Source organism: Podarcis raffonei, chromosome 5, assembly GCF_027172205.1.
Source record: "Podarcis raffonei isolate rPodRaf1 chromosome 5, rPodRaf1.pri, whole genome shotgun sequence".
In the NCBI taxonomy this organism is placed as follows: Eukaryota; Metazoa; Chordata; class Lepidosauria; order Squamata; family Lacertidae; genus Podarcis; species Podarcis raffonei.
Window position 1 is genome coordinate 44,592,864 of NC_070606.1, and position 25,317 is coordinate 44,618,180.

Genomic DNA, 25,317 nt, shown 5'->3' on the forward strand with positions numbered 1-25,317 from the left:
TTGTTAAATGGGGCTTAGACGATTGCTTTAAGAAAATCTAAATAAGGTATCTGATTAGCCGAATAAGGGGTGGGGAATAACACGCCGAACAGGCACACAATGTCCTTTACAATAATTATAATAGCAACAAATGCAAGCAGTTTGAAGCATCATTACTGATGATATATAACACCTTAGGCAGGACTGCCAATTGCATCATCCAGTTGGATGAGCACCCTAACATCTATTTGAACTAGAGAAGTTGGCTCACCTCAGAACACATCTAATGGATATCTCCAAAGATATTTCATTGGGGGATGGAATTTGTAAGCTGAAGCAGAAAAGAGCTAGTCAGGAGGTTAAAGAGAAGGGTGTAACATGACCATAGGGATGGAAATTTCATTCTGGCAGAAGCATTCTAAATTGGATGGTGGCATTATGACAAGTAACTGAAGCAACAGATTATTATTAATATATTCTTCTTGTACATGCATAGTCTTATTTTATTATAATATTAAATCAATAGTTGTACAATTAAATGTATCTGACATGCTGCAGCTTCATTTCTAAGAGTTATAAACTAGTGAGTAAGTGTACAGAGAATTGGGCTGTTAATGTGGAAAATGAAGAGTTTTTGAGTTGCAGGTCCATGTTGTTGCTGAAAAGTTAAGTGCTTGCTCCGCACTGAAGATTCGGAGTAGAAAGACCACAAATTTTTAAAAATCAGTAGAACGCTTAAAATTCCTAGCAATTATTAACGTAATAATTATTTGTGTGCGAGACTGGACCTAATGGTCAGGGGTACCTTTACCTTTGTGTGTGCGCGCATCATTGGCCAGATGTGATTAATATATGGAGTAGATTCTAATTTTATTTCTCTTGCTTTAACTTTATATAAATGCAATGGTGTTAGGAACAAGTTTTCCTCTCTGTTTCTTCCCCTTCCCCTTTCATGAGTTAACACCCAAACTTCTCCCTGGGTCTTTTTCTATATCATAAAGCCATGGTTGGACATGCATTCAAATAAATGTGCAAACCCATAATCTGGTCTTGATCACATTCTAGCCAGTTCACATGTAGCATGAAACCACGGTTAGCACCAGCAAGGAGTAGTGCAACCTTTTCTTTCTTTCTGCCCATGGCAGACATTTTGGGCAGACAACCATGACAAGATCTGAATACCAGCACCTCATTTTTCACTCCAAAAAGCTATGGTTAACAGTCTGTGAAAGAACTAGAATGATCCAGCATGAAGCATTGGGATTGAGTGCTCCCCCTACCCAACGTGTCATTAAAAGTATGTTGTAATACTTTCAGTTTCAAGGTATCTTAGCTTGTTGTTACATAGGAACCAGAAATTGTGGTTTAAAACAAGCTCTAGTCAGTTTCCAAACAAGTCAGCTTCAAACTAGAGTTTGCTTTAAGACAGAAACTCAGGTTTGTATGTAAAAACAAGTCAGGCTTATTTGGGGTGGGGTGGGGAATAGCTGCACAGGAATACCAAAGGAGGGAGGGGGCACTGTGTGAGCCTGAGCCATAGCTTTGTATGTGAACAAGCCTTACGTACAGAAATGAGATTAAAGAAGCACTGTTTAAAAAGCCCCAGATTATCCACATGTTGATAGTTACATAATGAAAAGCAGCTGGGCATGTTTCAATTTGCTGCTGTGTGCCTGGCAGGGCTCTGAATTTTGCAGTTTCCCCACCTTCTGTTCTCCTTCCCCGTTTCACAATGCTCGATAAATACCGTATAACTTGGATCTTATTGGTTGCAGTTTAGTATTGGAATCTGCCTAGTGTCTGACTACTATTGCTGGCTGGCTGTTTTTTTGTTCTCTTTGTAGAATTATTGTTTTATATTGGGGTAGCAAGCATGGTGCCCTCCAGATTTTGTTGATGTCTCATCATCCTTGACAGATACTGGTTGGGGCTGATGGGACTTGGAGTCCATCATCACCTGGAGGGCACTGTGTTGGCTATCCCTATTTTACATGTGCACCCCACCCTAAGATAAATTGATATAGGGCTGGTTGGAAATGTTTTAATTAATAGATAAAAAGAATTTAATTAGTAGATAAAATAAAAAATAAAGGGCATAAAGACTGCAATCATACACATCTGGGGAGCATCGTTATAGTTCAGTGACTAAACTATATATTGACATGCAATGTTAGTGAGGGTGTCAGGGACTGGCTAGACAAAGAATGGTGGGACACACCAGCTGCGGAACCCGCAAGGGAACCTCCAGAGGAAGGCTCAGAGCCTGGGGATTGGCGGTGGAAGGGAGAAGATTGGGACAAGGGGTTGGATGCTGAAGGGGAGACAGGGTTTATTGAGCAGGAAGAGCCGGTGACAGAAAGCAGTTCAGACTCTGAATAGAGGAAGGAGGGCAAGTGGCTGCTGAAGAATCCAGGGAACGTCCCCCCTTCTGCTGTGACAAGCTCCCCTCCTGGTCTCCAATAATGCACAGGAAAATGAGGAGAATAGAACAGAGGCCAGAGGTTTGCAGACACAAGGAAGTCTGAGATTCCTGGGCAACATCCGAGAGAGGAGGAGGCTTAGAAAGAGTGGAAGGCAAGACCTGCTGGGAAGGGTTGCTGAGTTGTATGTCGCTTCCTTGAATAAAGAGTTAATTCCACTGAGCCCTGTGTCTTTCGTGCTGACCTGTGTCTAACTCCAGCCATGACAGAGTGAGAGAAAGGCAGGCATGGTTATATAGAATCTGTCAACATGTGAGGTAAATGCACTCAAGGCCCAGATACTACAGGGGATCTTGATGTTTATGCTCCTATAACTAGGGTGGTGGTTTTTTAATTTTTTTATTTTTAGCCCTTGTGTCTTCTAATTCCATTTTGTGCCTTCCAAGTCTCCTCTTACATACACTGATTGCTTCTAAAATCCACTCTGCTTATCCCAACTTTTCATTTATTTCTACTACTTCTCCTAACTAAAGAGGAAAAAGCCACCTTCGAATTCTAATGAAACCTCAAGTGTTCATATCATAATAAATTATGCAAATAACGTGCATAATTCAAAATGATTACAGGTTTGGGACTTACTTGTCACTAAGATAGTATATACATTAGAGGCATCAATCATTCAAACCGATGTTGCCTAAAAGTAGTCTGGCAATGGAAAACGGCCTCTACCTGGGCATACAACCAAATCTGAAAGGACTTTAAAAGTCCTTTTACAGCACCGGTGTGGTATAAAGGATGACAACACAATCAAGGATGTAAAAATGGTATAGTACAGGGTGTCCAAGCAATTGATTTCTATGGCAAGCATAAGCACTCCAACTAGGAGGAACAATATATTTTTATATAATAATAATAAAACATATATATTTGAGCAACTATATATCAGCGAACGCTTACAAAAATATTTTAAGTCAAGTGTAAACTCTAGCTAAATTTTGTTTGCAAAGAGCAGTCAATCCACTTTGGAGGAATGTTCTTGTGAGATGCCACATTTTGGAGAAGAAAATGGAATTACAGTCGTACCTTGGAAGTCAAACAGAATCCGTTCCGGAAGTCCGTTCGACTTCCTAAAAGTTCAGGAACCAAGGCACGGCTTCCGATTGGCTGCAGGAAGCTCCTGCAGCCAACTGGAAGCTGCAGAAGTCACGACAGACGTTCAGGTTCCAAAGAATATTCACAAACCGGAACAATCACTTCCAGGTTTGCTGTGTTTGGGAGCCAAAACGTCCGATTTGCAAGGCGTTCAACTTCTAAGGTACGACAGTACATTCCTTGATGTGAAATAGATATTTGAAGTGCAGCAACACTAACCCACCAAATCAGTGAGGGGGCGGCTCACAAGTAAAAATATGTCAGTTACAAAACCTGACTTACTTAGCTCAACCGAATGAAGTAAACATGTACCTGCCCAAAGCAACTCATGACTCTCCAGACCTTTGAGATGAGGAATTTATTCTCATTTCAGTTTTGAACAACTGCATAGCTGCAGAGTATTTTTCCAAGGAATTTGAGACATTCATTCTTCAGTCATTACACTGTCTCTATGATATACCTGGTATGAACTCTTCCAAAGTCCACAAAATGGCAGTTAAGTGTCCATTTGGAACTTAATATGTCATATACCTGCAAGGTGCAAGGACCCTATGAGGATCACAAACACCTGCGTGGTAAGCACTTGACATACTCATACTACATGGGCAGCACTCCAATGAGGGTAGTGTAGCCAATTTTGCTTAATCTACTGCAGGTGGCAACATGGTCCCCTACAGATGTTGTGGAGCTCCAACTCCCATCATTCCCCTCAGTTAGCTATGCTGGCTAGGGCTGATGGGAGTTGGGATGAAAACAACATCTGGAGGGCACCACATTGTCTAAGGCAATCTAAATCATCTCACCCTACCTCCTGTTTCTTAGTCGTATTGTAACGGGGCAAAAACATAATGTTGGAACTAGCTATTTTACATATACAAGTAGAGACCTGAAACAGAAGTTGGAAGTGTGAGAATGTTCCTCCTCAAGGCTACAGGAGGACTGGAACAGAAGCTTGGATAACACTTTTGGTGTAAGGGTGTGTTCACATCAAGGGTGGCTGGGGGGACATTTCAGAAGGTGGAATTCTCTCCCTTCTGAAACCTGCCCAGCTGCACTATAAACTAACTCATGGTTAGGCAAACTAAGGCCCTGGGGCTGGATCCAGCCCAATCGCCTTCTCAATGTAGTCTGTGGACAGTCCTGGAATCAGCGTGTTTTTACATGAGTAGAATGTGTGCTTTTATTTAAAATGCATCTCTGGGTTATTTGTGGGGCATAGGAATTCATTCTTCTTCTTTTTTTCAAAATATAGTCCGGCCCCCCACAAGGTCTGAGGGACAGTGGACTGACCCCCTGCTGAAAAAGTTTGCTGACCCCTGAACTAACTAAAAGCTTCCAGATCAAAATATAGCCACTATATTTCTATATAGAGAGGGGAAGAAAGGTTCAATGTGTGAGAAAGGGAAAATGCAACATTTCCCCCCCCCCTCAAATCTCCCTATATAGTAGTGGTTCTTAACCTTTCATGGACCCATTTCAGAATCTGATGGAGGTTATGAATCTTCATGTACAAACCAAGTTCTGCATACAATTTATTGTATTGCATTGGAATTCATTTATCTTTTTTGCACCCGAGTTCATGGACCCATTGAAGTTCAACCACAGCCCACAGCTTAATAACTTCCCATATAGTGTAGGGAAGGAAGGGAGCCACATCCACCTAACCTAATCTGCCCCTCCAAAATCCTGTCAACTGGTAGTCGTTCAGGCCTTGCTTTCCACTCCCACTTCACCCCCCCCCCGACCTACTTACCATTCTCTAAATCTTGGAAGCCTCCTGAGCATACATCTCTATCAGACCACTTTGTGTTTTCCTTCCCAAGAAAATAGGGACAGGATCACCCAAGTCTCATATTGGAGGGACTGATGCAGGATTTCCAGAACTTGAGTCTCCAGCTGATTTTGGACTACAATTCCCACCATCCCTGACCACTAGGTCCTGCTAGCTAGGGATAATGGGAGTTGTAGTCCCAAAACAGCTGGAGACCCAAGTTTGGCAAATTAAAGGATATTGGCTTTCAGTTCCCAAAGAATTCAAAATTCTCCATGGATCCTCCAAATTTTGTACCTAGGATACATGCAGCTTGAATACACGTGGAGGGGCTTCTCCTTCCCCGCAACCATCACCACAATGTCATCTGACGGACTATTTTCCCCTGAGATGAGTAGAAAAGATGCAGCAACAGCACCTTTCCTTTCTATTGTAACTTTAAAATAAATAAATCTATGCTTGTTGTTGTAATCATCTTATATAAGCTGCTTTGTGCAATCTGCCTGAAAGGGATATAAAAAAAACTGCAAATAAATAAATAAAGTTAAATTACTTTGCGCTATTTTGTTATGTTTCTAGGGCTTCCAAGGAATTTGCAGAAAATGGATAATGATGCATTAGAAGGGCACCCATCTAAGCCATATAAGCTCCCACCTTAAGAGCCATGATTCGGAGTGATTTCTTTCTATCAAGACCACACAGATGCTTTCGTTTGGAAATAGTTGCCAAAGGAGAAGGAAAGGTAGAAATACAAACCCTTGCAGTTCTACCTCTTGCCAACATTGTCTCAAGTAGCTTTGGCTTTATGACTTTTCAAGCCAGGGGATCCCAGCTTCTGGTGACATTACAAGAAGGCGGGGTGTCAAACGACTGCACAGTGGACACATGGCCATGTTTATGGAGTTCTATACACTCCATATGTATCCTTCTGCTGTTTTAGAAAGTTAAGGCTGGAAAGATATTAAAAAACCGGCGGGGGGGGGGACCTCAGTGAAAAAGGATTAAAATGCAACTGCAAGATAAATTGTTATTTGACCTTCTGTGCCCCCAGTAAGGCAATGCAATTCTTTAATGTAATAAATGTACTGGTTCAAGGAAGGAAATTAAAATGAGAGAGAGAGGAATAATCCAATCCACTCCTTGCAGTGCAGGCTCAGAGGTGCATCCGTATAGTGCAAGAGCATGCCAAGTAGTAGTTTAAAGCAATATAGTACAGAAGAGAAGTCACAAATCTTCGCAGATTCTCTAATAGGGTACAAAAATGGAATTGCCTTCTTTGACACTTGCTGCAGAAATTATCCACTGGCTGATTATCTATTCGTATGAGATGGCTGGTATGTGGAGAGGAAAATTATTTGTTATATATATAAAAAAAATCTCTGACATTTTGATGACACTAAAACCACTCCATCATGGGAAACTAAATGCAAATTGCTTCAAGTTCTACTTAAGGAAACTACAGCCATTTTGGTTTCATTTGGGAGACAAGTTTGGTGTACTGTAAACATTGTTTTTACAGCATATTGGCTGTTCTTGAGATGTAAAGATGGGTATATGTGGGTATACAACAGAAGCTCCCACCTTTCACACAGGGCTGATTTGTTCTAGGGCCACATGGCTAGGGCAGCATGTGCAGTGCAACTCTAGGGTTGCAAGTCCCACATTTTCAGCTATGGACCTTCATTCTTCTCCATAGTTAACTTACGGGCTCAGTATGGAAAGGAAGAGATTGCTGTGAGCTTAAAATTAAACAAAAATGATGGTGCTCCGAAAGGGTTTTTTTCTGCTTTCTGGTGATGGTGCCACAATTTGAGGGTGGCTTTGAAATACAAACTTTCTCAGCTGAGAAAGCAATCAACGATTATAAGCTGAACCTGAGCATCTTGTGCCCTGCTTCTAATTGGTCACTGTGATGTGAGCATTCACTGGTGTCACCAAACCTTATCATTAAGGCCTGGTTGGTCCTGGATTGTTCTGAGTGTGCTCAGGCCTAAAGTACGCAGGAGGAACCAGCAGCAAGAGTTCTTCCCAGTTCTTTGAGAAAGCAGTGAAAAATTGAGTTAGCCAGAAGGCAAGCCTGGAGGAGCTCACCCATCACATCTATTATCCACCTTCTACAATGGAGAAAGGGTTTTTGGTTTGGTTTTGGTTTTGCTATTTCTACGCAACTGTCTCAAGCAAAGCTTTATGCAACACATCAATGTGCAGCTTAAGGACTGCATATCCAGCTAGCAACTGTGCTCATAAATGATGCCTCTCACCTGACATTAAGAGTTCTTATTAATTCCTGAAGCAGCAGGAAGAAATGGGAATCTGCTTGTTCCCAAGGGCAAATATCATACCTGCCTCACCATGGATGAGGTAGGGATCCCACTGGTGAAGGATAGAAACTGAGGCAGCACCTCCTTACGTCTTGGGTTATTTGAGTATCTCAGTTGGCCAAGTAGCTGTTTCATTCCATACACACACAGTTCTATGTTTATTATATATAATTATTATCTCTAAAGCATCAGCTATGGACATTTCCAGGGCTTGACAGCACTTATCAGCACCAGCTTCCAAAGATGGTGTGAGTCAAAGAGAGTTATTTACATAATCTCCAGGGAGGCAAATGCATCCTGTTTTTTCCTTTGTTATTTTCTTTCATCTGTCTAATTTTTCTCACTTCGTTCCAGTTGCTTTTCTCTTCTCTCACAGTTTTACCCTTCCCTTTAGCTATGATTACACTTTGCAGCCCCACTTGGCACCTTCTCGTTAGACCCGTGTGTCTATTTTTTCATTGTTGTCATCCCTTTTTGCTTGCCTTTTCACACGCTTGGAATTTTCTCCATCCTCAATCTCTGCGCTCTTTCCCATCTATTAAAAGTCACTTATCTCCTGGTCCCTGACTTCTCGCATTTGGTGGAAATAAATTTGAATTTATTTATTGGGATATGTATAAGCCACCAAACATTAAAATAAAACACACATATATACATAGGCAACCTCCATCAGTTCTGTAATAGTATACCGTATTTTTTGCTCTATAAGACTCACTTTTTCCCTCCTAAAAAGTAAGGGGAAATGTGTGTGCGTCTTATGGAGCGAATGCAGGCTGTGCAGTTATCCCAGAAGCCAGAACAGCAAGAGGGATTGCTGCTTTCACTGTGCAGCGATCCCTCTTGCTGTTCTGGCTTCTGAGATTCAGATTTTTTTTCTTCTTGTTTTCCTCCTCCAAAAACTAGGTGCATCTTATGGTCTGGTGCGTCTTATAGAGCGAAAAATACGGTGAATTAATTATAAGACAGTCTGAATCCATGAGCACTCTGAACCTTTATGCATAAAGAGTGCCCAAACTGCATTTTTGTATTTGCACAATACTATCAGACTTTACTTTTTTAAAATGTCAGCTGTACTGCACCCAATGCACAGGTCATGAGGGCTGTAGGAGATGTAACACCCTTTCTGTAGTCTATCAAAGTTGCCTTTCTTTTTACATCAAGATGGGTGTCTGTCACAGAAGAGGCTGAATGAATAGCCCCCAAAGAAACAGAAAATTACTTAAAACTAAATAAAAGCTTCAGCCAAATAATGGGGCATGATTGATGGAGGTGGTTAAGACAAATGTGCTGACATTTGCCACTTAAAAAGAAGACAGATGAATGTTCCCATGTTGATCTTGTACAGTAGGGGAGCACATACCCATCAAAGAATGAAAGCAATCAAACAACAACAACACATGCCATTGGAGGTGGAAGTTGTGTCACTCATTGCTAATTACATCACAAAAAGGTCCAAGTAGATTCCTGTGAAACTTGTGGAACCAGTCAGAACCACATTAGTAGTACCACATTAGAACAAAGCTGGCAGTATAATTGCAGAGAAAAAACCCTTGGAGTGAAGTATTACACTGCTCAATCCCAAACTACTGTCCCTCAAATATGTATTTCCCCCATCTTTTAAATATCCTATGAAGAATAAAAAAGTGACATCATGTTGCTTACCATGCAATTATTTAGGTGGCAGTTTTGAGGTGGGGTAAGTAAAGACTGGGGTGTTAAACCACAGAGCCTAGGGCTTGCCGATCAGAAGGTCGGCGGTTCGAATCCCTGTGATGGGGTGAGCTCCCATTTCTCGGTCCCTGCTCCTGCCAACCTAGCAGTTTGAAAGCACGTCAAAGTGCAAGTAGATAAATAAGTACTGCTCCGACGGGAAGGTAAATGGCATTTCCGTGGGCTGCTCTGGTTCGCCAGAAGCGGCTTAGTCATGATGGCCACATGACCCAGAAGCTATACGCCGGCTCCCTTGGCCAATAAAGCGAGATGAGCACCGCAACCCCAGAGTCGGCCATGACTGGACCTAATGGTCTGGGGTCCCTTTACCTTTAAGTAAAGATCACGATTGCACATAATCACTTGAGAACTTCACATGCAGTGTCTGATTAGTTATTTCTATAACAGCCAGAAAGCATGAAGGAAAAAGCAAGAAGAAAATGCGCCCATCCTCTGATGAGGTAACAGGAGGCTTAGGCTTTCTGTGAGAGTTTGAGGCCAAGGAAGGAAACTTAGAATTTAAACACACACATACACTAACTTTTTGCTCCACACCAATAAATTAATGTAATCTATCAAACTTCACACAAGCTAGATCTTTGGTATGGCACAACAAGATTGTCCTTAAGATATTTTTGCTTAGTTTTCAAGCCTTCATTTTTCAGATGTTTAGAAGAGCATAAAATACAATGCACAAAAGCTACCTCTAAATGTATAAAACAACACAACAAAAACATATGAAATTCTTCTGCAAAATAAAATGAGATGGGATTATTGTCATACAATTTGTTTCCCTTTCCTACTTTGAACCCTAGTGGCAGGTCAATAATTTCCATGCTCCATCATAGTTACGACATTATTGCAGAGTAGCTTACAAAAATCATTATGCTCCATGATTTGATTTAACAGGATGCATCAAAATCTCGCTTTTCCCAGAGCTGTGTATCTAGTGGTGCTGAAATTTTTCTTTGCTAGTGATTTTCAATTTATTTTGTAAATAAAACAACTCAATCAGAAACTATTCACAAGGATACAAATGCTATTGTTTGTCTATTGGCCAATAATCACCGCTATGACCAAGGGGAGCATTTGTCATAGTCTGCATAGTAGAGGTATACTTATCCTTCACAAACAAAGCTGGAAGTGTTATGCTGAGCTGAGTCTTATTAGAAATTCATGTTAACACCTCTTGGAAGGGAGGTAAAATGTTAGCATCTATAATCCTTTTTAGTCTATCAGATTCAACAAAGTCCATTAATTATGTGGTGCATTTAATTAAGGATAGCTGGATGTCAGACAATGGTAAAAAGACTGATTAGCATGATCATGTTATTTAACCCATCCTGCAGTTCCCTTAAGACCTGCAACATCATTGCTTTATGACCCCCACCCTTTGCATACCTATTTACATACCGCCCATGTGACTTGGGTTGCAATCCTTTACGCACATACCAGGGAGTAAGTCCCACTGAACTAAACTGGATTTACTTCTGAGTAGATATGTATAAGATTACACAGTTAAGTACTTCATTAGGGTTTCTAAATATTTTATGGTGCTTCCAGGAGCAGTGATATGTACTGCAAACAGCAATTATTAATTTTCAAGTCCTGGGGAAATAGAAGTTAAAACATCAACTGACAACTAGATAAGACAGTGCCGCCTCATTGATATTACAATTTATTGTCAACTTCTAGAATTGAATAAAAAGATCCTCTGCTTCTTCTTGCTGACAGTCCCAACCCAATTACCTGCTTTTCATAACAGAACTCTAGCCAGAGGTGCTTTATTTGCATCAGTAGTTTTGTGTTAGCAATCATGTGTATTATCCATTTGTTTATTTTATATCCTTGTGTTTTTTTAATATTTTATTTGGAGGGCTCTGTTTGCTTTATATGACACAAGATGGATATACAAATGGATGTTGCATATTGCTGAAAGATAGATTTGCACAATAATTTTACTTGGTTGCAAGTTCTTTGAGGGTACTTCTCTTAGCTTACTTCTAGGAAGTAAGATTAAGACAGAAAGAAAACATTTGTATACACACACACACACACACACACACAGAGAGAGAGAGAGAGAGAGAGAGAGAGAGAGAGAGAGAGAGAGAGATTATTTTATGGTAACTGCTACTAACTGTTGTGTTTTACACATTAGATGAATTCATTATATTGGCCACGGTAGCTAGAGATTCCATGTTCAGATCTAAATATTGGGAAGGAATAACACGGAAGGCCTTGTCTATTACGGCTTACCTAGGAATATCCATGGGGCACCTGGCTGGTACCTCATTGTGGGTAACAGAACGCTGGACGAGATAGTCTAAAACAGCAGGACTGTTCTTATGTAGTCTCCTGTCAGAAGCCATGGGAATTAAAACTGGGAGCGCTTGGTTCTGTACATGGCTCCCCATGTGGTCAGCCCCCCCCCCCCAAATGCATTTGGGGGCATCTTTCTACACTGGGAAGTATTCTCAGGCTCGGTATTGGCCCTGTCCACGCAAGTTGGCTAGTGGTCCTCTGAAATAGGAAAGACCTATTAGTGTCTTCCTGCTCAAGTTCTTCTGTGTTTGTTTGCTGATTGGCTCCTGACCTGGTTTCACAGGTGTGGTTCCTGCTTTGGCCTCCTAGACTCCCAGCACAATTTCTGACAGCTGCCTATGGCAGATGGATGCAGGCTACAGGCTTGTATGCAAAAACAGTAGGAATACCTACTTGACTTAAGGCTACATCTGGATGATCAGCATGGGGATTGTGACAAACTTTACGTGGCTTCTGGGTATACCAAATCAGTGCACTTGATCCTGTAAAGTACTGCAGCTATTTCTGCCTTTAGGCTTTGGTCTCCTTTGAGGTATGCATCCTGGATATGGTACAGAGCATTGGAGCTGCACTAGCCTTGCAAAATGCTCCATGAAAGTAGGAAAGACATAACCTTATATTAACATCCCAAATGTGCAAAGCTTTTAGCCTTCCCAGACACTGTGAGTGTGCAAAGTTAAACCTAAAGCTTCTGTGCAGAACATAGGCAGTTAATCATGAGATACACGGCTTTCACTGTACAACTTTTGCACTGCACAGCACAGCTTTGCAGATAACAGCACCAATTCAAGCAAACTTCTTATTTTGACTCCCCCCCCCCAAAAAAAAAATACAGCACTGGTGGAAATATTATCATCTCATGTGCATGATTTTAAATGTATGTGTATGATAGAAATAATTTGAACAATGAAAATAAGCCAGGTATACCGAATGTGTGATTATCCTCTGTGTGACTGAGGTTCAAAACTCCACTCAATTATGTATAGCTTGCTGGGTGATATTGGGCCGATTTCTCAATCAAACCTACCTCACGGGCTGTTGTGAAATGGCCATCTCATGAGAAGAGAAGACTCCCTGGAAAAGACCCTGATGTTGGGAAAGATTGAGAGCACAAGGAGAAGGGGACGACAGAGGATGAGATGGTTGGATAGTGTTCTCAAAGCTACCAGCATGAGTTTGACCAAACTGTGGGAGGCAGTGGAAGACAGGAGTGCCTGGCATGCTCTGGTCCATGGGGTCACGAAGAGTCGGACACGACTAAACAAGAACGACGTTTGCTTTTGTGTGTGTGCAATCTTGTAGGCTACCCTGAGCTCCTTGGAGAAAGAGCTTGCCATAAAAATGGAGAAACAGAACAGGGTGTGCCAAACCAAGAGTGACGAAAGATAATTTAGAACAAAAACAATGGCTCACAAAATGGATACTACTTTTCAGGCTTGCTTTCAGATGCTAAAACCACAAAGGATGTGCAAAGAAAGGAGATGAGGTGAAATAAAAGATTAAGATAAAGGACGCAAATTGTGGTGCCTTGATTTCTTCTGACTAGGCTTGTTCCTCCCCACCCCCCAATGAGACTGCTCTCCCTTACATTAGCAGGAGCAGGACAAACCTGCTAAATCAGTTATTGCTACTTGTGGCTGTTATTCTGCCCGACGACAAAGTGGAGAGAAGCTGTAAAGACGAAGGCAACTCCCATCATAGAAAATCTTTACTTACAAAGTAATTACCTACTCTGGTGCCAAGACTGAGTTCATGTAATCAATTCTCCAAGGAATTGCTACCAGATAGGATTTCCAAGGTTATTTGTTCACACAAACACCTCCCCTCTCCCAAGTTTGGTGAACCTGATATGCACTCTTGTAAAATTTAGCTGTTGAAAAGTAATATTGCCTTACATGTGGTTCTGCCATATATCAGGTGCATTTTGCGCAAGAAACTATGGAAGAATGACATGAACATGTATTTTATTTCCTGCTGGATTAACATTTCCCTAGAAAAACTGATCATGTAAACTCAGTGACAACAGAAAAGGTTTAGCTCTGAGGATTATTAATCTCATGTCATTCTTACAACACACAGTTGAAAGAAAGGAAGAAGAAAGAAACTGAAATAAGATTACCATATTTTTCACCCTATAGGACGCACCGGCCCATAGGACGCACCTAGTTTTTTTGGGGGGAAATCAAGGAAAAATTTTTTATTCCCCCCCCCAGGTTTGCGCAGCCATCCCCAAGCTAGAAGAGGGAGACGGAGCGCTCCGTCTCCCTCTTCTGCCTTCAGGGACAGCCTCTCTAGCCTCCATGGGGCAGCGGCTTGCCCCGCTGTCCCCTGAGTTTGTGGGGCTGGCGGGGGGGGAGAAGCAAGTTTGCTTCTCCCCCCCCCCGCCAGCCTCCATATCAGGTCGGGGAATAACGGGGTGGTGGCGCTCCGCCACCCCGCTATCCCCCGAGGTTGTGGGGCTGGCGGGGGAGAAGCAAGCTTGCTTCTCCCCCCCGCCAGCCTCCAGATCAGGTCGGGGAATAGCGGGGTGGTGGTGCTCCGCCTCCCCGCTATCCCCCAAGATTGTGGGGCTGGCGGGGGGGAGAAGCAAGCTTGCTTCTCCCCCCCGCCAGCCTCCAGATCAGGTTGGGGAATAGCGGGGTGGCGGCGCTCCGCCACCCCGCTATCCCCCGAGGTTGTGGGGCTGGTGGGGGGGGGGAGAAGCAAGCTTGCTTCCTCCCCCCCCCGCCAGCCTCCAGATCAGGTCGGGGAATAGCGGGGTGGCAGCGCTCCGCCTCCCCGCTATCCCCCGAGCTTTTGGGCTGCAGGCTGCTGCCCGCAAGCCTTGCGAGCCCGCGGGACCTCCCTCCGGGCTTGCAAGACTTGCGGATAGCTTCCTGAAGCCTGCATTCGCCCCATAGGATGCACACACATTTCCCCTTCATTTTTGGAGGGGGAAAAGTGCGTCCTATAGGGCGAAAAATACGGTATATTTCATGTAACAGTTGTCTGAGAATGATATAGGACTTCATGTTTTCAAATTAAAGTGCTGTGAAATATTCCTCCCTCACACATTGTAGTCTGCTGTAAAAAGGGAGCTAATTTAAACTTTGTTGATATGACTAATAAGGTTAGATAATTGTCTTTCTGGCAGGTAATTTAAACAGCAGGATAGCAATCCTTGTGTGAGTGCCTTTTTAAATGGAAAGAAGACAGTCTAGCCACATTTGTTTCCAGGGCTGCACAGCTGTAACTTGGTGGTAGTGCACATGCAAAAGGTTCTAGGTTCAAAACGCAGGCAAGACTAGGAAAAATCAGTCTGAAACCCTTGGGAGCTACTGCCAGTGTAGACTTTACTGAGCTAGATCAACCAATAATCGGATGCAGTATAAGGAGCCTTTCAACGCCACTATTAGGGATGAGAAACTGAGAAGGGATGCCAAAGAACTGAATATTCTGGTGGCAAAATCAGGGCTAGACGTATAGCCCACTTTGAGCAGGATGACAATTGAATCTGCTTGCAACATCCCAGCAATGACAGAAGGGAACACCAAGCTTTCTTTGGCAATGTGCTCTGTTCATGGCTCCATTAGTTCCTTATAGGCATGCAGGTGGCAAAACTATAGATGTAGGTCGCAGGTTGTGGGTTTACAAGTTGTGTTGGTCTGCTTCAGATAAAATAAAATTTGCGTTGTGAAACTTCCTTGGACAAAAGAAAAGCATAGTTTGGTACTCTGTAAACAAAATGTACTTACCATCTGAAAGCCTCTGGTACTGGTAGAATGAAACTCGCACTGCATCATATCGAAGAATATTGGGATGGTAGCTTTTCTAAGTTCAGTTTCAGGGATCAGTGTCATTTCTAACATAGGCCCCACCATCTCAGGAATGAACTTGATCTTATGTTGGCCTGCAGAGACAAAACCACCTGAATTTAGAAGAAGGGGCTTAATTAGAGCCAAGGCTCTTCAGTTTTCAGAATCAAAATTTGTTCTGAAAAAGAAAGGCAGGCAATAGTAAATAATAGTACTCTGAAGATATACAGAGCACATTTGCCATAGCACAAAAAGCAACTTGCAAACCATCCAGGTTTTACAAAGCAGAACCTCAAAATCAGATTTCTCTTAGCCAGAGTTTAAGCCCTTTAGGGTGGACTCTTAGATAGTGCTTTTTGTAGAAAAAAATCAAAATAATGAGAAATGATATTTAAACAACACTGGATAATACCTGCCAATATCTTTAAACTAAAAAAGGTACCCCTTCCCCAGCTTAGCTCATTATTGTCTCATTACTGCCAATCTATTCACCATCAAGTTCATCACCTGCTGAGTCAGCATTCTTTTTATCTAAATTTAGTTGGAACTAGAAAAAATATTAAGTATCAACACTTAATTCAAATTTCCTAAATTAACATTAAGCAAGTATTCACAGTAATTTGCCTTCTTTGTCTGTAGTATATTTTGACAATGCAGTTACAAAGATGCCTCCTTATAGATAGACTCTTAGGATAATCTTAAATAACTTCCAACAAGTGGAAGACAACCCTTATTCTTCTAATTACAGATTGATAATACAAGCTGATGTGCTAGTTTAAGTTACCAGTGGTGAAAGAGAGGGAGAGAAATTGAATTCTTAGAAATATTAATTAATAGTTGTTCAACAGAAGTAGCATTTGAAACGTTTTTTGTAAATATATGATTAAAGGTACATACATTGAATCATACAATATTTAGATTACACAAAAATGAAAGATGTGATAAATATTGCTAGTGTTTTCAAAACATTTATCTGCTGTATTTTTAATCATAAGTCTATTATTTCATTATCACTATGAACATCTCAAGGTATGAAGCTGAATATAAGCTAGGGCTACAGTAAGTAACACTTCAGGTGTTTGATTATCAAAAATTTTAATTATACACCTGTTTAGCACTTACTTCATCCTGACTCACACTTCATATGTAGAAACAAAGTTAAGTTCCAAGCAGAAACAAGAATTTCAAAAGAGATCTATGTAGGAATGATTACCAAATATATTTTGAAGAAGCATATAGGGTTGGCTAGTCACATAGCATAAATCTGATGTTCTTGTAGACTTCTGGACATAGAAAATATGTTTGAAATGAACTCAGAACTGCTTAAGAATCACTTGGCTTCATCTCTTATAAACTTAGTAGTTTTATTGACTGGGTGGAGGGGGGAAGGCTCTCTTTTGATGGTAATGTAATTTGCCATGCACTCTTCAAAATGAGATAAGCCAACCCTGCTGCATTTGGGAGTTGTTATTCCGCTGAATGGAATCTGGACTTCTGCCTCAAAGTTGTTTCCTTATGGCACCACGCAGCAGTGGACAAGCTCTGAAGCTCTGCAAACACGGCACCAGACAGAAGAGCCTAAGTCAACACCAGCTGGTTAGGCACACAAGGTATACCGAAGTATAAAAAATGTTTAGGAAACGAAGTAGGAGGATGAGGCAAGAACCCCAACAATAGCTAAATGAGGACTGAGCATGCTTAGTGGCCCTACAATGTCTTGGGAAGGGAGGGAAGGAAAACTGAGGGGGAAGGAAACTGAAGAGTATTCTGTAAATGGACTAGGATGAACGGAATACTGAACAGGAGCACTGTACACAGCAAGGCTTTGTTGCAGGCCCCACTTGTATTTTTATATTTCTTGAGCAATAGCGATCTTGAACTTAAAGCCACTCACATTGGTGACCACCACCATATCTTCTGAGCCATGAAAACTGTCACATCTACGAAACATTCCATAGCTTAATTAGGTTCTCTGTCTAATTCATTTATCTAGGGAACTATATCGAATGCACTGCCTGAATCAAGAGATGTTGTCAGGGCTCGAGTCTGGCTTAGGTCAGCACTAAAGTAGTAAGTCACCAATGCCAGTGAAGTTAACTCTTTATTTGGGGGGGGAATACAGCTCAGGCCTAGTGGTCTCAGCAACCCTTCTTGGTAGGTTTTGCCCCAATTACACACTTGTGAGGACTGAAGGTCCCCACCTTCCCACCCCTAAGGCGCCTTATCTCCAAGGTTTCCCCCCATGCAGTTTCAAACTACATCTGCACACAACTAAACTCTGTTCTGCTCTTTTCATTTTTGTGTGTGTGTTCTTGGAGACCAGGGGGAGGGGAGCTGGTTGCAGCAAGAGGGGGAGGCTCCCTGAATTCTTCACCAGCCTCTTGACCGTCCTCTACTTCAGCTTCAGAGTCTGAACTACACTCTGCCACAATCTCTTCCTGCTCACTAAACCCTGTTGCCCATCCAGATTCTGACACCTTTGCCTTAGTCTTCTCCCTCTGGCCATTTGTTGTCATCCCACCACCGCTGTGCTAGTTCTAAGGGCTTTTTTTGCCTGGGGGTTCCCTAGGGAGTTCCCTGGCTGTTGCCTCCCACCACTCTTCTGTATCCAGCCAGTCCATGACAGATGTGCACTTTGCTTATAACAACAGTATTAGCTGCTCATAGATACCCTTGAACAGGACACAGCTCCAAAAAGAAATAAAAGTCTACATATTACAAAAAAAATTGTAATAGTGCTATTATAGTTGAGCATACTCTTAAGCAGAATATTCAGCGGTAAGCCAGGAAAAGCTTTTTTAAAAACATGAAAACAGTATAAAGATTTATTTCTATTTCATTATTACTACCATTCAGTCTTCCAGGTGACAGTTCTTTTGTACTATACCTGAAAACTGTCAGAGCAAATAGATCAGAAAATGAATTATAGTGACACAATGTTATTTGTCAGGGAGACCATCAATGCCACAAAGTTCCTGTTCTGTCACAAGGCTCCAAGTTTAGGGATTGAATTTCAAGACAGAAAGAAAAATGGCTGGTTTCAAAGTAAATCCATGAAAGAAGCATATTGCCCTAACAACGCATTTTAAACCTTTGATTACCATTTTTTTAAAATATAGAGAATGCCCTTGGTTCAAAGCAACAGCACTAGCAAGGCTTCCCTATGCAATTCAATCATGCACAATGTTGGTCAATCCATCGAAGCAAATGGGAGTGGGAGCAGCATGCATGGAGCTCCCATGACCACAAGGAACTGACATATTAGGGAGCAAGTGGGGAATGTCTTTCTAATGGGAAACGAAAGGGAATATCTGAGCTTGGCGATAATCATGAACACCACAAAATAAAAGAAAGCTTTACATCCCCATTTTATAAAGGGTGGTGGTGAATGAGCCCTTCACTTGTTCTCTTTGTACACGTTCTAACGTCTAATTCACCTCAAAATTAGAATTTTGTGGGCATCAGAAGAAATCAGGGGAAATCAGCAGTAAAGCACTTCATCCCCTTTTTTTGTCACTTGTGCGGTGCCTCCTATTAAATCCTTCCACGTAGGTCTAACTAGCAGAAATCTTAAATCAATGCAGGAGGAGGTGGCTCCCTAGGAAAGTAATGCTTGAGAAAAACGTGTACCGCGTGGAGAAAGAAAGAAAAAGCAATTAGAAAATATTACAATGTGTATAATCACACTGCAAATCTTCCTTCCTCTGCTGCCTGAAGGCCATTTAGCTTATCAGTTCAGCTGCAGTGTTTGATGGCAGCTTTCCCCAGAATTTACTTTATTCTGCAGTGGTGGATTGGAGGAAAAACAAGTAGAAAAGCTTATGAGAACTGCGGAGTCAGCAGCCCCACAGTTTTGGATGATAAACATATCGTTCCACAAATCAGCTATGCAGCATATCTGATATCTAAGATACCCTGCAGATTCTCAATCATATTCAGCTGGAAACTCAGGGCCTTTCATCCCCCTTCCCATAACCAATTATCTTCAGGCTACGTAAATCTTTCTCAACCAAGATTGGCGTGAAGGATCACCTCCCTTGGGGTTGTGGTTGGAGAAGGCAGAGGATGCAATCCAAAGTCATCCAATGACGCGAAAGAGCTTGGTTTCAAGCTGCTGAAGTAGTGCCTCTTCAAATCCCTTGCAACTTTCCTTAAGAGGTAGTAGTATCCTGGCAGCCACCAATCCTTGCACTGGGATATAAGAACATTGGGTGGTAGCCAATTAAGTTTTCTTCCAAGCCTTGCCCCACCCTCCGACCCTAGGAGTTCTCATAAGGGAGCAGGTCCTGGAGGAAGAACTGTGAGGGGAGAGACTTCATCAGGCAAGGCCTCCTTCCACTCTAGTCTCTGCTTCTGTTTGTATTGTATTATTTTATGTACTGTGGCTTGCGCTTGTTTTATTGATTATAGTTTAGAAATTATTTATTGTAACTGTTGAGTGGATTTCTGTTTAACTTTTATATGTTATTATTATTTAATACTATTCTAATGATTGTTGAATGTTACTTTTTTGATGTAGGTTGCCTATTTTAAAGTTTTATTGTCTCATTTTTGTATTGCATTAGATTGTTAGAAGATGTACATTTTTTGTTTCTTCAGCTTGTAAACCGCCTTGAGTATTGTAAGATAGAAAGACGGTATACAAATTAAAAAGCGATGAAAATGAACTTAGGGCTCATCCAGATTTCCGCTTGCCCTGCCCTGCCACTCACCCCAAGGGAAACGCTATCTTTAATGCTGAATCGGAGCAATCAGGTTTTCTGCAGACTGACGTTTGCTTCAATTTCGGTGCTAAAGAGCCGGAAAAGTGACTGAGAAAACAGAAAACAGCTCAGACCCCTGCTTTCTAGGCACACGCTCAGACCCATACCTATGTAGTTTTGCACATTCTCAGGCTGGAAGACAAACATGGCACAAGTGTCACTGCGGCAGCTCCCTCACCCTCCATGTCTCTTGGTTCTATGCAGATTGTGCGATGCTCCCCAGGGCATCCCCCTCAAGCTCTCCCAGAAATGCCCCTGTTTACGAGTCCTGTTCATGAGCTCCCCGAAGCTGCGATCAGCTAAGCAGAACTGCTGCTAGCTCTTCCCCCAACTCACTTCCTTGCCTTTTATCCAGCAAACTAAATTCTGCAATTAGATGAGTAATTTGGATTCCCCTTGTTGTCAGTGGGAACTAAGTGCCCATACGTGACTGCGTGTAACTTGAGTATTTCTGAAGCCAATGTGATTGAGATCATAAACTAAGATCTGCTGTGTTTTTCTTGGTGCCTGGTTTTATCAGTTTATAATTTACTCTTACTCTGCTGGAAAACAGATGCTTTTAAATTCATATTATCATTAGTATGCTGCGCCTTCCCTACACGAATAAAAGCATGGTAATTTAAATTCACAGACTGCAATCCTGCAATTAATTACCTGTGCAAATCAATGGGCTTTTGTGTGTGTTAACTGCATGCAGGATACCAGATTTAATTTGTACATTAAAATGAAATCATTTTCTATTACAACTGATGTATTTTCCCAGCTCCTATGAATTTTGAGTGTCTCTAACCCCAATGCCAGTACAGTGTTATTGTTATTGTTGCCTCTGGGACAGTGTGGTGCAGCAGTTAGAAGAGTGGACTAGGACTAGGGATAAAGATTCAAATCTATACTAAGACTGACCTTGGACTAGTCACGATGTCTCAGCCTAAGCTGCTTCATAAGGTTATCGTTACCAAGCTAGACATAATGTGTGAGACGCAATGTATGCTGCTTTGAACTCATTGGACAAGAAGTGGGATATAACTGCAATAAAGTAAATTTGAACAGATTAACACTGCTTTCTTGGATACTTTTCACACCCACAGCCCACTAAGGTGCACAATTCCCCCTCCCCAGATGTTAGTATGCAAGTATTCTCACTATTCAGAAAAAAACTCCCCCTTACACTGTCATCAGTCCCTAGCAATAACTCAAAATGATGCATCTTCAGAACCTTGAGCATGTGCACTTGATCTATATCACGATGCCACAATACAGTAAGTAGGCATCACCTTTTAATGAAATGGGCCTAAAATCCAGGGCGGCGGGGGAATATAATCAACACTCAACTGCGCTCAACTTTTCCACCTGTTTGGTATTAATAAAACAACTGATCTCACATTCACAGTCCACTGACCCATCTGCAAAAATGGGAGCAGATTTTCCCGCAGCCCAGCCTTAATATGCACTTTCTTATAGGCTGCTCTGAACTTTATGTGTGCCCCCCCACCAGCATGCGTCTATTAACCTACTATTTGCAAATAGTACAACAGCACCCAGGCACAGTAGGCCTAAATAAAATGGCAGTACTTAGCTACATGGCATGTTTTTGGTTTTTTACAGAATGTTTTGGGTTAAAGCACATATTTTCCAGGATTTGTTAAAGACTCTAACACTGGCATTGCCAGAGAAATGACTTGGAGATGAGCCCTCTTAACGCTGTTACCCAAAATAAAAAGACCAGTGCGTCTGGTGTGTTAACTGGAATCTCGGACAGCTTTGGGAGAAGGGGATGGCTAAATGAAAGTTGTGACTTGAATCCAGAAGTGCAATTAGGAATAGAGACGATGATGTAATATGGTTATGAAGAATCCATGAGTGATGTTATTAAGGCAAAAAAAAGGGGGGGAATCTTATTGGTTTTCTATAGAAGCCACTGTTGGGAAGCCAGAGAAAACATTCTTGGAAAAATAGTTTTAGATATTAAAAATAAAAATCAGCAATGCATGCCAATAACACAAGCATGTCTCTCACCAGGGAATTATGATGGGAATAAACTGCATTTTAAGAGATGGCAATGGTATTAACAGCGAATTACAGAGATTATGCGAGCAAAATGCTGGGCTGAAGGAGTAGAAGGAAATTTACAGAGTCCATGCTGTTCTGGCAAATGAATCTTTTCTTACCATGAATGAGGAAAATGAAGTGATTAGAGAGAAAAGACGCCAACTGAGATTTGACATATCCCACCTGCAGGATCAACTGGCACAGTGTCAGCAGGAAGAGGGAGAGAGAATGACATGAAATACCCTACTGGCAAGCCAGCTCAGCCCAGCGGTTTCATCGACCAACGTATTGCTTGGATACCCAATCGCTTTCAGCGGTTTGAGACTGGCTTAAAAAACAAAACAAAAAAGCCCTACTGGCTCATCCTCTGAAACCTACTGAACTGTGTGACAGGGCTACTTTGAACCCTGGTCACTAAACACAGAAGGACAAGGCAATCAGAGTAAAGGTAAAGGACCCCTGACAGTTAAGTCCAGTCGCAGACGACTCTGGGGTTGCGGTGCTCATCTCACTTTACAGGCCGAGGGAGCTGGCGTTTGTCCGCAGACAGTTTTTCTGAGTGATGTGGCCAGCATGACTAAGCCGCTTCTGGTGCAATGGAACACTGAAACCAGAGCAGCGCACGGAAACACCGTTTACCTTCCTGCTGGAGCGGTACCTATTTATCTACTTGCACTTTTTGGGCCTGCTTTCGAACTGCTAGGTTGGCAGGAGCTGGGACCGAGCAACGGGAGCTCAACCCGTCACAGGGATTCAAACTGCTGACCTTCTGATTGGGAAGCCCAAGAGGCTCAGTGGTTTAGACCACAGCGCCACCCGTGTCCCTCAATCACAGTACTATTGTTCAAACTATTTCAGTGAAGCTATTCAACCACTTTGAAAGAATGGAGTCCCATGCCAAAAAATAACTGAAACCTGTTTATCTGGGGGGTGCTTTTGGCAGATATTTAAAGGATGTTGGTAGCTAGAGGTCTTTCCTCCAACATAAGATGAGTCTATCCCAGCACAGGCATCAGCATGTGAGGTGATTATGGTGACTGGGCTAAAGAAGCAAAGTGACAGTTATTAACTCCTGATCACATCTGAGGAAGTAGCAAGATAATTAGTGCAGATATTAATTAACAAAGAAAATAATTCCCTAAGACTGAGATTCTGTGGCTGCCAGGACTCCTAAAGATTTTTCAGGGAAACTTCTCCAGTACTTTAATACTATCTATATACCGTATTTTTTGCTCTATAAGACTCACTTTTTCCCTCCTAAAAAGTAAGGGGAAATGTGTGTGCGTCTTATGGAGTGAATGCAGGCTGCTCAACTATCCCAGAAGCCAGAACAGCAAGAGGGATTGCTGCTTTCACTGCGCAGTGATCCCTCTTGCTATTCTGGCTTCTGAGATTCAGAATATTTTTTTTCTTGTTTTCCTCCTCCAAAAACTAGGTGCGTCTTGTGGTCTGGTGTGTCTTATAGAGCGAACAATACGGTACTTACTGTACTTCTTATAAACAGAACCTATATGGATTGTTGCCCACAACAAACTGATTGAAATGGTCAACATGCCATTTTATTATGATTTTATGAATTTATTCATGTGTTGTAAATTAGGTATTACCATGGTAACAATTTATTTCACATGACTAATGTCTTTGGTATTAAATTAGGAATTCAATTCTAATGTATCATTAGTAAAACAAACATATACTAATTCATTCTGTTATTTCAGCATTATCACCGCATCATCTCAATGCAAGGCTGTTGAGCAAGCCAGCGGATGGATAATCTATGAGTATGAAGCATCATTTTTGGTGGACTGGCCATGATCTTAGAAGGTCTTTCTCTGCTTAACAGAGACAGGTGGATTTCAAAATAGCGCTTATCACAGTATGGAAGATTCAATTACGCAGATTTGTGTTGAAGAAATTATAGTTTTACTTGATCCTAAAGTTTTGCTTTTTAGCAACAACCTTGGCAATTCCTAGATTTTGTTAGTAACATTTTTAACTTTAATTTTTTAAAAACTGCATTTCCCTCCTCGTTTTTCTGATAAACAAACAGTTTACTAATGTTTGTATAAATCTTAACTATAACACTCTTTCCCAGTAACATGTAGATCATTTGGATCAACTACCATCAACTTTTGAATCCCAACCTGCAACCTGTAATACACTTTTGACATTTTTTAAACCATGGATGTAAGGATTTTAAAAAAAATACTTTTCTTGCTCTTATTTATAATCCTTCCCTTATTATCAGAAAGAAGGGGGGGAGGCCATTTTAGTGCTGGGACTGGCCTACTGCCTCAGGGTTCTTCAGAAACAGCATATTTCAGCATGTGTAAGGTAGCAACCATGTCATTTCCCTGCTGAAGTTGCTGCTTGATTTGTGGTGGTCAGCAGGGCCTCCCACCTGCTCCGAGACAATTTGATGGCAACTAGGAAACTCCTAAAGTCAGCAGCTTGATTATTGTGGCAGTCTGCGCTTATTATTATTTTTAAAATTGCAATCAGAATAATGAAAACCAGATAGTTTGAGAATAAAGGACAAGACACCAGGATTTAAACCGTATCTGTATACTAAAGCCAACTCTGTTGGCTTTTTCAGTGGCTTTGCCTGGCCATGCCTGGGTAGAAGAGAACATGAGGGTGCAAGTGGTGAGAAGAAAGATGTGGGTTCATTGTACAGAGCTGAAATACACCAGACATTCTTGGAGAAACAAGTTACTCAGCAGCCTGAGTTCCATGTCTTCCTTTGCTCACATGAAGCCAGTCCTTTTAATGGCTGAACTTGTGATATCAAAAGGACTTAGGTCCAAGTACTCTACCTTGGATCAGGATGCATGTGCAATGGAACACTCAAAAGTAGATTTTTTGGTAGTGATTGACTGGAAGAGCTGAGCTTAGTTTACTCTTTTAAAATGAGACTTTCTGGGTATATGTCTGTCACTTGTATATTATTATGTATTTTGGTTTATCCTGGTCTCTACTCACTAATGCACTCAAGTCTTTCTTAATAAAAACAGAACCGAGCTATTCCCCAAAAGG

The 25,317-nt window shown here is 41.7% G+C and overlaps 1 protein-coding gene across 2 annotated transcripts in view; it reads right to left on the bottom strand.

Moving 5' to 3' along the window:
• Window positions 1-25,317, bottom strand: part of DOCK1 (dedicator of cytokinesis 1) — a 346,150-nt gene that overhangs the window by 62,538 nt on the left and 258,295 nt on the right. For both annotated transcript variants that reach the window (XM_053388897.1, XM_053388898.1), the window contains one exon: window positions 15,410-15,564. In XM_053388897.1, the coding sequence (XP_053244872.1) occupies window positions 15,410-15,564 (155 nt within the window). The remainder of the gene's footprint in view (window positions 1-15,409; window positions 15,565-25,317) is intronic.